Here is a 14,047-nt window from a genome sequence, read left to right as displayed (position 1 = left end):
ATTGCAGATTGTTTCAAGCTTTTTTGTTATTCCTTTTACAGTTTGGCCTGGTGGCTTAGTGGACTAATGTGTCCACTCTACGGGCCTGTGTTTGATCTCATTGTCACAGGTTCAAATCCTGGTGGATCCGCTCACCCTATTCTTCTGAGGTCGATAAAATGAGTACCATTGAGTTTGGTAACAATAAGCGTCTTGTTATTGAGTACCAAGAGGCCCTTCAGGGTGAACGTGCGCTTTACAAATACAGGTTATGTTATTTTAGTCTGTGAATGTAACACTATATTTTCTATTACTGGGTAGACTCTGTGATAAAGATAATACAATTTTTTTGGCTTACTGTATGTCATTATCATCAGATTTTTTATTTTTTTGGCTGTTCAGAACCATATATCCTAAATTTTCGGGTGACTTGGTCAAGCATATTTAATATTTAGAGTTATTTGTTACACGGTGTGGTAAGGGGGTTCCTTATTTAGAGTCTGGCAGATGCAGGAAAAGTGCCAAAAAATTGCATATATCCCATCCTCCTATTCAAAGTGTGTACATAGAAATAGTGGCTATGTGGGCTGGATGGGACTGCCGGCAGTTTGTGGCAGATGTCTGACATCTGCCAAACCTAAGCAACACCTGAACTATTTCTATTTCTAAACTGTTACTACTCCGTATAGCTTTCTTTACTAAATGATTACTGCTCCTGTTTTTAAATATTAAGTAGTAAAGTTAGGTATATATTTGTGACCACCCTGAGTGCTTAGTGAGAGAAGGGAACTGCAGCAAGCCTGTTGTGTGAGTTAGGGGACTCCAACTTGGAGGTTGCCCTCACAGGGGATGGGACCTGACCCTTGAGGACACATGGGTTGGATGGGACATCATTAGAATTGGGCCACAGATCGACAGTTTCTACGATTTAGCCTCATTCTCTAAATGTCGGGGCCACCCAGGAGAGAGATCATGATGTAGAATAGCCTTTTGTACGCAACCCCATTATACTGCTGTAGATGTCCTAAAGTTGTAACAAATGATTGGACCACAACACAGGTAGATGAGGTATGGTACAGTTGTAACAATATTCTTATGTCCCTGAGTCAGAACCTGCTCCAAACCTCTCATACTGCCATACATCAAACTACAGGTTCTTCCACAGGTTTAGTAGGTGTGACCGGATAAGTGGTCATTTTAGTGGACATGAAAGTGACATAGGAGGGATATTCTCTCCTCACAATTAATTTGCCTTACTGCTTCCCTATCCTTACGTAGGAATGTTGCCCTTGTCCCCATGATCCTTTGGGGCGGGTAGAGGTGATCCATTTCTAATCAAGGAGAGAAAACCAAATCTAGAAGATCAGACATATAATCTCGTGCCTGAGGATGGTAGGCAGATTTGCCTTGTTTTTGGTACCTTTTAGTTACCAGTAGCCAAAGAGATATCCAGTGCTGGGCCCCTGCTATAACATTGTCCCTCTTATTTTGACTGCATGTAAGTCTTTATTCCTTAGCGGTTGGTTTTTTTTGGGTGAGTCAGAACATGTATAGTGTAGAAATGTATAGTGATATGCTTTGCATTTAGAGGTTTGTAATGCTTCTGAGGATAGATGCGCACCCTACACATGTTATCCCACTCCCCTTCACAGCACAGATCCAGTCGGGAACAAGGCAAAACACCATATACTTATCTATACACATCACACAGCGGTGCAAAACAAACATCGAGCAAGCAGGAGCAGAATATGGAATTTATGATTCAATTCAACAAACTTTACTTGTTGTTCCAGGAAAGAGAGTTCCTGAAGAACTATGTTCAGCGGATAGTGGATGTTCGCCCCACCTTGGTGCTAGTGGAGAAAACAGTATCACGTATTGCTCAAGACATGCTTCTGGAACATGGAATCACTCTTGTCATAAACGTTAAACCAGTAAGTGTGGAACTATTTATAACATTCCTATGCTTCGCGATAGTTGCATAAGCTTGTACCAAGCTGGAAGCACATCTGACTTTACTAAGTTACTTACCACTTGCTTGAGTGTTGTTTTTTCTTCACCATGGGTGTAGTTTAATATGATGTAATTACAGATTCCTTGCAATAGTTTAAATCATTTTTATTAGTGTCATTAAATGGACCTTAGTGCAATTTTGACAGGCATATAATACAGATCATAAATTATGTACTCTACATGTACAGTAATTTGACTAAAAAAGGTACACAGATAATTATAATTAATAGATTAAAATATAGGTTAAAAAAAGAAAAACACAGATAACTATAATTTACAGATTAAAAGTGATATCAATATATCTCATATGGCATGCATTCAAGCATATTCCAACTACTGTATATTTCATACATATTGTAGGAAAGTGCCCTTTTTTGCATAGTTGCCTTCCAATTTTTGCCTGCTCTCTGATGCAACCAGACTTGATGTGCCCGGAGTCCATGCCAATCAGGTTCCTAGGGCCTGTGTTCTTTCCCAAAACTGTACCTATGTACCCACAATTGGCACATCTCTGGCCACAGGTAAGACCATGTAAAAGGTACCATGGGTACCAAGGGCACTGTGACCAGAGGAAGCCTATAAGGGCTGTAGCACCTATTGTGCCAACCTTAGAGGTCCTGTACGTTAACATTCACACACTGCAGTTACAGGCTGCCTGTTTTGGTGCAGAGAAAAGTGAAGAGTCGATGTGGTACACATCCGTGTGTGCCATGCCTACAACCCACTGCCTGAGGCCTAGGTTAGTCACCCCTCTAGCAGGGTGCACCAGCCCTCCGTTGAAGGTACAGTGGCATGAGCCCTTTACCCCTACATTGTCGAAATCTATTCTTAGACAGTGTGGTAAAGCTATAAAGAGTATATGGCCTGGGAGTTGGTCATTACTGCCCAATAATGGCTATACTAACACCTGGGGAGTTTGGTAGCAAACTTCCCAGCACATTAGCCCACACTGATGCCAGTGTGGGATTTAATGTATAATACACTCAGAGGGCGTCTTAGAAATGCCCCCTGAAAATTGATCAGCCCTGGTGTGGTTCCTGAATGGCTGCCTGTCAATTGCTACCACCAGACAGGTTTCTGGACCCCTAGGTAGAGAGCCTCCACTCCCTGGGTCCAGAGACAAAGCCATCCTGGGCAGAGGTGTCATGCTTCCTCCCCCAGGATGGGTTAGGTTAACGAAGAGGAAGATTCAAAGGCCTGCCACGTTTGTAAGTTGTTTCTGCCTTTTGCTGCCCCCAGCAACTGGCTCCGTCCCCCCCCCCCCCACACTTTGAGCGGGAAAACTAAGCTAGGAAGAGTGATGTGCCCACCTTTGCCAACCCCACCCCTCAGGTGGGGAAGGCGAAGTGAAGCACACATCTCAGTCCCCTCCATCTTGAAGATGAGGGCACTCAACCAATTAGGGAGAGGCTCATGCTCCCTTCCACTGGAAGTTGGCATAATAGGGGGTGTACCCACCCCAAGGAAGGGACCCATTGGTCCCGACCTGCACTCCCCTTTAAACTCCCCTAAATCTAGTATTTTGGGGCAACCCTGAACCTTGCCTCCTCAGATTTGAGGAAGAAAGAAGAAGGACCGAAGAGCTGTGCTGACCAAGGAAGAAGAGGACAATTACTGGTTGGGCCCCAGCCCACCGGACCTGTCTGCCCCCGACCTGCCTACAACGCAGAAACCGGTGTGTCCACCAGTCCTCCCCTCCTTCCCCCCTGAGCCCGAAGGACCTGCCCTGCACTCACTTTACACACTCTGTCTCCTGTGAGCACTGGATTTGCTCAACAAAGACTCCAAGACCAGAATCCGGATACCGGTAACGCTGCAATACTGCACGTCTCTGCACTCGACACTCACGGCCTGATTCCGAGTGACCCAACACCAAGAGGTCCTCTCCCCAACGAACCTGACTTGAGATCTGGTAATCCCCCACCTCCCTCCAGCCTCAAGATGACACCTGCAGCCTCAATCTGAAGGGTCCCCCCTACCACGACCGGAGCTGGTAAGAAAACCAGACTCCAGAAGACACCCCTGCACCTGACGCCACACGGCCTTGGGTGATCAAACCGACAGTGTCCAGGCATCCCCCAAGAACCCAACCTACCTCTCTAGCCGGTGGTCACCTTCAGAAAGTCTCCCTGCCTTAGCCTGCAGCAACTTTACCGAACCAAAGCTCTCCATTGAAAAGCACAGAGTCCCTGACATCCTTTTGGCACTCTGCACCCGGCCACCCAGTGCCACTGATGGTGCAGCTCCTGTGCTCGTCATTGGCCCCTGTAGTGCTGACCTTTACCCCAGGAGCTTTGCTCCCACACCCGAGTGGCCTGCTTCTACGCAGTCCCTAACCGAAGGTCTCCTTCGCCATTGACTAAAATTGGGCCCCGGCACTCTGCACCCTGCCGCCCCAGTGCAGCTGGTGGTGCAACTAACCTTTGGGAACCTTGGTCCTATCCCCATAACTCCCATTTGTAAGGCGTTTACTTTCCTGCAAAAACTAATAGCCATTTATTTTCCATCGGAACCTATGTTATGAGATTTTGGGCCTAAAATGTTTTACGTTTTGAACTGTTGTTTTGTATGAGAAAACAGAAACTTTAACTCAAAGCCAAGAAAAGTCTTACTTGGTTTGTATTGTGACATCCTTAAGGGTGGTACCTAGGCATACCGCCCCCAGTACTCAAAGTAATCTAAAAGTAACTAAATTGTATTTTAAAATTAATTAATGAGCAATTTTACTGCTTTTTAAAGTGATACCAACACGTAACTATCGCAAATCACTCCTCAAATGCATTTCTGTTTAAAGGTTTACCATTGAAAGTATATTTACCTACCTGTACCAAGTTCTGCTTGGTCCTGCAGATAAAATACAAGCATACCTTTTTTATGCTTATCCAATTGGTCTGGATTCAGTCTCCGAGTATGTTCCATCAGTCTTGATTGAGTGAATACAATAAATGATTAACATAGCCTCTGGATAAGCCTAACTGCTCGCCACCACTACCTCAAAGAGAGCTGTTAGTACTTACCTAATTTAGCCTGTGTTACACCTCTGGGGACTCCCTGGACTCTGTGCACACTATACCATGCTTTGATATAGTATATACAGAGCCAGCTTCCTTTATTGGTGGATCAGCAGTTGGATGTAAAGCCTTGCATTTATTGGACTAACTTAGTCAACCTGATCACATGACAAGAATCAAAAAATTGTCTTTAGTACAACTCATTTTTTCAATTGACTATTTTTTCAAAATTTCTACAAAACGTGTCAGTGTAGTATTTTTAGAATAAATAAGTCACTGAAGTTAGGGGGGGGGTATCTATAACTGTTAGTGTAGGTCTTCTAAAAAGAAACCCCGCTTTAGAAATATAATGAGCAACCCAGGGAATATGGCTGAGGTGCTTGCCCTCACCCCTTACTCCAACCCACAGGTTAGAGAGTTAAGGCTTCTCTGTGAAGCTAAGCATATAAGAACTGGGCCCAACCCTAACAGAATACAACTTCAGGAGTTGCTGGTAGGATATGCAAGGCACCACCCCACTGAAGAAGGTGAAGACCTTCAGGAGAATGGAGTCTCAGACCAACCACCTCAACTACTTAGGGAGGAAGGGAACTTTGTGTCATATATTCCACACACAAGAGGTACAGATTCTGGCACCTACAGAGGTAGGGCCAACTCCATATCATTCAGTGAGGACAACTTCACTGAGGAGGCTCTCCTTTGTAAGGACGACCAAAAGACTAGACCTAGAGACTAGGCTCGTATGTCTAGAAAAAGAGAGAGCAGAGACGGGCCTAGGACTCATCGACGGTGGCAGCAATTTATCAAATCTAGAAAAGGAAGGATCCTATGATCCTAAAATCCCCAAGATCGTCCCTAAATTTGAGGATAGGGATGACATCACCAAGTGGTTCACAACCTTTGGGTCTTGCGAAGCCAGAAAAGGGAGTAAGTATTACTAGGGGGCACTCCTTTGGGATCTATTCTCTGGTAAGTCCAGAGACAGACTTCTGACCTTAGTAGGGCAGAAGGAGAGTCCTATGACCCCATGAAGGGAACCCTGATTGAGGGATTTGGACTCACTACTAAGGAGTACAGAATTAAATTCATGTGGACTCAGAAATCTTAGAGTCAGTCCTGGGTGGAATTTGTAGATTACTCAGTAAAGACACTAGGTGACTGGTTGAATGGAAGTAAAGTGCAGAATTATGAAGGACTTTATAATTTGTGTGAAGGAACACATTTTAAGTAACTGCATCAACGAAAAGTTTCATCCGTATCTGGTAGGCCTAGGTCTAATTTCTCCCCAAGAGTTGGGAAAGAAGGTGAACCATTGGGTCAAGACAAAGGTAACCAAGACAACCACTGGGGGTGACCAAAAGAAAGGGGTCACAAAGCCTCCCCAGGCGAAAAAGGGTGAGAATTCCAAAGATAAAATACAAGAGTCTTCTAAAGGCTCCCAAAATCCTGGTCAAGCGGTGGGCCCAGGAACTCTCCCCATCCCACTAGTGGGTGCAAGGGGAAACATTTTGATCCTGCAAAGGCCTGGTGTTTCCATTGTAACAAGAAGGGACACCGACCTGGAGATGCTGCCTGCCCCAACAAACAAGCCCCTAGTCTCCCACCAGTTGCAGTGGTATGGCCAATCTCCAGATGGGATCAATAGTGTGCCAGAGCAAATCCGGGTTCACACTGAGGCTGTTTTATTCTCTGAAGAGGAGGAAGATGTAGCCATTTTGGCTGTCTACCCCCCTAATTTAAAGAAATACCTGCAGTACCCACTTAGTGAATGTGACTAAGATAGAAGCCCTGAGGGATGTAGGTGCCAGTGTCACTATGGTGAGAGATGCACTTGTTTCCCCAGAGCAATACCTAACTGGAAAAACTTATCCTGTTACCAATGCTGACAGTGTCACCAATAACCATGCCATGGCTATGGTGATATTAGACTGGGGGTGTGGGGGGATTTGCCGACCAGAAAGAGGTATTGGTCTCTCTAAAATTCACAGCTGCGTGTCTGCTTGGGAATGATCTGGAAACCTCAGTATGAGTTTAGGTAGAAAGAAAGACACATGCAACTGTGTTGCAGATCCCTGGGATAGTGTGTGTAAAGACAAGCACACAATGCCTAGCAAAGTGTGAAAAAGGAGTGTTGGGGCCTGAAATGATGACCCAACTTACCAGGAGGAAAGGTAGGAAGACTGGTAAAATAGCTTCAACACAGCAAAAAGATCAGGACCCTTCTCCTTAGGGAGAAGACTTGTCAGACCCATATGTATTTGACCCCATGGAGCTTAAACCTTACTAGGTAGAGCTCCTGGGACCAGAGGGACCCTCTGGGGAACTGCTGTGTCTCGGGCAGCAGGTCTGCCCCACTGGTGAAGGCCTGAGGCAGCAAACTGCTGCACTGGAGCAGGGAGATGTCAGTGGCTCCCACAAGGTCTATTGGGAGGAAGGACTCCTGCATACTGAAGTCAGAGACCCCAAACCTGGTGCAACTCGGAGAATGGTAGTGCCTCATTTGTATAGGGAGTTTCTACTCACCTAAGCTCATGACATCCCCCTAGCTGGGCATCTGGACCAGACCAAAACTTGGGAACGATTGGTCACCCACTTTTATTGGCCCCAGATATCCCAAAAAGTGAAGCATCCAAACACCGTGAGGTGTAAGCCAAGAGCTCCAGAAGCTCTGGTATGACCAAAGAGCGGCACTGGTAGAATTTCAACGAGGGCAACAGGTGTGGTTATTGGAGCCAGTGGCACCGAGGGCCCTTCAGGACAAATGGATTGGCCCTTACCCTACCATAGAGAAAAAGAGCGAGGTCACCTTATTGGTAGACTTGGGGACTAGCAGGTCCCCGAAAAGGGTGATACATGTGAACCGCCTCAAGCTCCATTCTGAACGGGCTGATGAACCCATGCTCATGGTTGCTGATAAGGATCAGGAGACAGAGAGTGAACCTCTCCTACAGCCCCCAAGATGGGTCAGTAAATGGAGTTATCCACTCAGATACCCTCTCTGCCTAACAGCAGGCTGATTCCAGACAGATTCTGAAACATTATGCACAGTTCTTTTCCTTGAGCCCTGGTCAGACACCCTGGTGTACCCATGATGTGGACACTGGAGACAGCTTGGCTGTCAAAACAAAAATTTATCACCAGCCTGACTAAGTCAAGGAAAGCATCAAAGCTGAAGCCCACAAGATGCTGGGGTAGTGGGTCATTGAGCTTCCTAGTCCCCAAACTTCATCTACAGGCTGGAAAGAGAGAAATTAGGTTTTCTGTGAACTACAGAGGCCTCAATGCTGTCACCAAGACAGATGCCACCCCATCACCAGAGCTGAGGAATTGATAGACAAGTTATGAGCTGCCAAATACTTAATACCTTTGACTTAACTGCAAGGTACTTGCAGATTAGCATGGCCCGTGGAGCAAAAGAAAAGAAAGCATTCTCCTCGCCTGAGGAGAACTTCGATTTCACTGTGATGCCCTTGGGTCTAAAGAATGCCCCTGCCACCTTTCAAAGGTTGATGAATCAAGTCCTTGCTGGGTTGAAAGCTTCAGTGCAGCTTATCTTCATGATATTGCGGATTTTAGCTCTTCCTGGCAGGATCACCTGGTCCACCTGGAGAAGGTTTTACGGGCTCTGCAAGCTGCCGGCTTATCTATCCACAGTATAGAGACAAGGGTTCTGCCATGTAGCATGTGATTACTTTCTATGAGTCAAATCTATCCACCAAAATGTTCACCAAAATTATTTGGAACTATCAATTAATGATATGTAAAGAAACACACTACTGACACATATTACAAATGACAATACCAGTTTACCTAAATGGAAAATAAAGGATAGATATATTTAGAAATTCATATATCTTCTGAATTAATACAAAAAAGAATGAAGTACAGACTGTGAACACTGCTTGTGACATATATATATATATATGTGCCTCAAAAATAATGCAAGTGCTGACACATTGAATACTGAAAAACATCCAACAAAATACAATAAACATACATAAAGGAATTAGTTATTGTGTCCAAATACATTCGAAAACTTAAAAAAAAAAAAAGACATGATATTTACATCCTCACATGGGCATTTCTGTTTGGGCTTGGTACGCTGAGTAATAACATGTCAACGCTTCGACCCCCAGGGAGCCCGTCCGTTATTGCAGCGCTGACCTGACGAGGAGCACGCCCTATGATGAAGCATGACACCCTGCCGGACGAGTGTGGGCCCTAATTCAAGAAGGAGGACGTTCTCATTCCTCCTGTAACTTTATGGACTGAAGACCACCCAGTCCGTGTCCTCTCCCTCCTCTATTCGTAGGACCAGCATACCTTCTTCTTTTGATCATTATAGGGGCATGTATGCTGGACCTTATAAAGCCCCCAGTCCCTCTTTGTTGAGTTCTTACATGCATGGGTGACCCCTGTGGGACTTTCCTTGTGAGCTGGGAACTCAAATAGCTTTTCCCAAGCTTTCTTTATACCCCGGGATCTTCTCCGTGATGTTCTCTCCCGCAGTATCTATTGATTCTCTCTCATTCCGGCTAAGTATTTCCAAACCGGAATCATGGAGGTAAATCAGTGACTCCGTTTCGGGAATGAGATGATGGCAGAAATACTCAAAACCCCTTCATTGCTAGGGGCTGACAGCAGCACAGCTTCAGAAGACTGGCACTCTCTTACATCAATGAAACGCAAATGGATTAAGATCACAATACATGGAGCATTCTTGGCGGAATACTTATGAGCCAACTTAGCTCCTAATGGTTTGTTAGTAAGTAACTTCCAGCGTCTGTTCCTGAAAGACGCTACTTTAAAAAAAGAGTGATCCGTAGTAGCATGGAAGTGCACTAGGGACTGGCGTATTCTCATAATTAATGCTGCCAAAAGAATCACAGATGCCCTACTAGTGAGAATCAAGGTAGCAGAAAGTGCATTCAAAACCACCCTTCAGATCACTGCCTTTGAAACTAAAATAGCAGAGATCAACAATGAGATTGCGGAGAACAAGGACTACCTAATGAAGGAAAAATGACCAAATTGCAAATGGACATTCACAAATTCGACAAGGAAAAGGTTTGCCCTATCTTAAGGATGATTTCACTCCCACTGGAATGAATAATTCATCCGATGAAGGCAATAACACAACTAGGAGAAGTTCGTACTCATAAAGTGATTCCAGCACAGAGAGCTGGGGGAGCAATTGCTCCAGACGAGCCCCAGGTCCGGGTACCCAGGATTCCAAATACCTCCTTTTCAGGGATCTGCCTTTTGGCAGTATCCCTTGTTTCCACCAGGCAAAAACCCACCTTTTAAGACAGAGTCTGGGGAAGAGGAAGAGGTTGAAGAGGAGGGAATTACAAAAGAGTACATTGGCAAGAGCCTCCACAATACTAGTCCAAGAAGAGAAATTGATCGTCAACCTTTCCCCTAGAGTACTCACTGAGATAGAAACTAGGGTCCTGCAGAAGGGCCTTGGATATGTGCCTACACCCAAAATTGACAAGTTCCACCATAACTGTGAACTTCAGAACTTTTTTTTAAAAAGTATGCCTCAAAGCGTTCATTCAGGACAAGCCAATACCTTTATATAATGACACTGGACTTCATATTCTGTCATCTTTGACCCCCTAACAGCACTATAGTACCCAACCAGATCCTTACATTTGAACAAGCCGTGTTAAAAGATGTTTCAGGAGGTATGACCTCTACCCATTTCCACAACCTGTCCTCAATGGAACTCGCGGCTTTAAATTTTTAAGCGAATGATCCTAACATCACCATAAAACAAGCTCACAAACGAGGGGCCCCAGTAATCATGTCCACTGTGGACTATGACATGGAATGCAACCGACAATTGGAAAACAGCCAATATTACACCCCCATTGCCATCAATCCCACGGCACGACTCACCACGACCATCAGTGGTCTTTGAGCCGAAACCCATGATTGGATAAGCAAGAAGGAAGCAGCTTTCCTCATCGAAAAAGATCAGAAAGTGCCGTGCTTTTCCATTCTACCCAAAATTCATAAGAGCACCATTCCACCACCGGGTAGACCAATTATTTCAGGAATTGATTCACTCCTCGAAACCTTATCTAAATTTTGTGACCACTTACAGCCTTTGGTAAGAAAGACACCCTCACTCCTACAGGATACAGGTGATGTCTTACGCCTGATTGATGAGGTCCAACCCACTAATAAAATTAGTTTATTGATCACATTGGATGTAGCGGCCCTCTACATGAACATTCCTCAAAGAGCCACTCTTAATGTAATAGAGGATGCCTTCAGTAACGAAATTTGGGACTCCCCTACCCAATCCCTTTAGTTCTCAAATGTGCCACCCTTGCTCTGACAGAGAATTTCTTTGAATTCAAAAATCAGTTTTACCATCAAACCCAGGGCACTTCCATGGGTGGTACATTTGCTCCTAGTGTAGCATGTCTGTATATGGTGCAGTTTGAAAAAGGACTGGTCTTTGATATCTCCAACCCTTACAAAACCAACTTCTCTGGGGGAGATATATAGATTTTATTCTGATCCTCTAGAAGGGGGAACATGCTAGTTGTGAAAAATTGTGTAGATGGATTAACACCCTCAATCCTTATCTTCGTTTTACTAGCACCATCTCTCACAGGAACATCCCTTTCCTAGATCTCATGATTATGCTCACAGATGGACAACTCAGCACCACCATCTACAAAAAAACAGCTGACTGCAATAGCTTCCTCCTTTACAGTAGTCACCATCCCAAAGCACTGAAAGAAAATCTTCCATTTGGCCAATTCCTTAGATTACGACAGAATTGTAGCTCTGGGGAGGACTATAAAATGGAGGCAGAGTGACTCTCAAACAACTTAGGCAGTTGAGAATACCCTAAACGGAGTAGTTCACTCTCGAATAAACGAGCTAAGAACCACAATCTGGAAGCACTATTAGAAATGTGACAAAACCAAACTACAGACACTCTTACCTGTGTAACGACCTATACCCCAGATTCTAACAGAATTCGGAAGTTCATCAGAAAACACTGTGACATTTTACAGACAGGCACATTGGATCTGCAACCCCCACGATTTGCATTAAACGGACTAAGAACCTCAAAGACATACTAGTCCATACCAGACCTCGGCTAACTCCCACCAACCCACAAAGACCATTATGGGGACTCCCACCTGTTAAAGGACACTATCCTTGTGGGTCATGCACAGATTGCTCACTGACGGAGGTTACAAAAGAGATTGAATTTTCCAGCTCATTTAAATGGAAATTGAGGACCCACACAAATTGTAACACCAGCAATTGTATCTATGCTATCACATGCCCGTGTAACTTACGCTACATACGGATGACCACCAGGATGGTCAAAACCTTCATCACGGAACATCGTAGCAACATTTGTTGACATAAACTGAACACCAGGATGTGCACACATTTTGACCAGAAAAAACACACACCAGATACTTTAGGTTGGGCAATAATCGAGGCACACCCCAAAATGAGCGAAAGGGCACTCTTCCAGAAGGAACAAAGGTGAATTTACCGTCTCTCAACAGACAAATTGGGTTTGAATGAGGATTTCCTTGGAGTGAGCTCAACAGATAATATAATATCCTGTTAAACACCACTTAGGATCATGATCTCCGCCTGACCTTTTGCCCTTGATCTGTTTTACCATAGGATTCACACTTATAACACACACTAATAGTGATCCATGTTATCCTTCATACCGGTATGTCATCAATGACCATTGTAGATTCAAAACCAATATCTCATGGTTTATCTACTATGATAAGTAGTCTCAATATGTCATTCCCTGCTTCTCCTTCCTACACATCTATGTGAGATTCCTACTGCATGCATGGGAATTGTTTTTTTATACCATCGAATCCCAAACAGTGGAGGGCCATCAATATGTGCCCTCTACTGCTTCCACCATGTATATCCATAATCGGTTGGGTGGTGTTCTCCCCACAATACATTTCTCATCCAGGAGTACTGAAATATCACCACATAGCGTCCCTTTTTCACTCTGATTATTGATTAACAGTAGTTTATAATATTCTGTAACACACTCCAAGATGGTGGCCATTTCCGCCTCCGGGTGTGCCCTTCCACCCATTTCAGGTCACACTGTGATTTGAATATTCTAAAGCACACTCCAAGATGGCAGCCATTTCGCCCTGCGGGTGTGCCCATCCACACATTCCAGTTTACACTGTAAGGAGTCTCCGCCGGACTACAGAGTAGAAAACGAGCAGCCACACACTTGCTCTCACCCCGATTCCGGCAGTGAGTGAGTAGGTCTGTTGGCATACTTGCCACTGAGCAAGCATGAGTATCCCTGCTACACTTCCAGCCTCCACGTTTTCTTGTGCCTTGCTTCCCGTGTTCTTTGATTGTAAATTGCTCACTATACTCTTTTATTATCTCCTGCACGACTCAATTCAGGACACTAGGCAATTCCCAGTGTTCTTACTGCTGAGAGTTATTGATGATCATTGCCAACCCCAAAGTAAGTTCTATACCTTCTTTTCTGCTACCATGGTGGTTGTTTCACCGCACCTGTTTTTCAAGGCAATTATTAATTAGCTCGTTTTAACTCACATACCTGTCACATTGTAATTATTTATCATAATGGGTTTATAGCATACCGTATTCCGAGGGGACACTCCAGGTTGTTCATAGTTTGTGTTAAACCACATCAATGAGTCATATGTCTAATGCATAATATTTTGTTTTTATAGGTCGGTCATCCAATTTCAGGTACCACACTGTAGTTTTTAAGTTTGGTTAATCAGGGTGACATTACCAGACAACCAACCACGGTGTAGATAGCATTTTTGATCCTGACGAATTGCCACTAGATCTGAGAACTATTCAGGCAAGAAACATGTTTACCACTTTATATGGCGCCATCCTGGAAACATTTTTTTAGCAGTGCGCCACCCTGTTTTTAATCGGGTTGAAGGTCTCGCTGGTTAAAATAATTCAACTGAAAAAAGAAACCCAAAGGCGGACTTATAGATCTGCACCTCACGCTAGTTTCG

At 44.4% G+C, this 14,047-nt stretch overlaps 1 protein-coding gene across 3 annotated transcripts in view; it reads left to right on the top strand.

The window, feature by feature from the left end:
* Positions 1 to 14,047, top strand: part of PIKFYVE (phosphoinositide kinase, FYVE-type zinc finger containing) — a 2,037,960-nt gene that overhangs the window by 720,395 nt on the left and 1,303,518 nt on the right. For all 3 annotated transcript variants that reach the window (XM_085648834.1, XM_085648836.1, XM_085648835.1), the window contains one exon: positions 1,773 to 1,913. In XM_085648834.1, the coding sequence (XP_085504960.1) occupies positions 1,773 to 1,913 (141 nt within the window). The remainder of the gene's footprint in view (positions 1 to 1,772; positions 1,914 to 14,047) is intronic.

The sequence above is a fragment of the Triturus cristatus genome, chromosome 3_2 (genome assembly GCF_964204655.1).
Source record: "Triturus cristatus chromosome 3_2, aTriCri1.1, whole genome shotgun sequence".
In the NCBI taxonomy this organism is placed as follows: Eukaryota; Metazoa; Chordata; class Amphibia; order Caudata; family Salamandridae; genus Triturus; species Triturus cristatus.
This window is presented reverse-complemented; position numbering and strand designations above follow the sequence as displayed.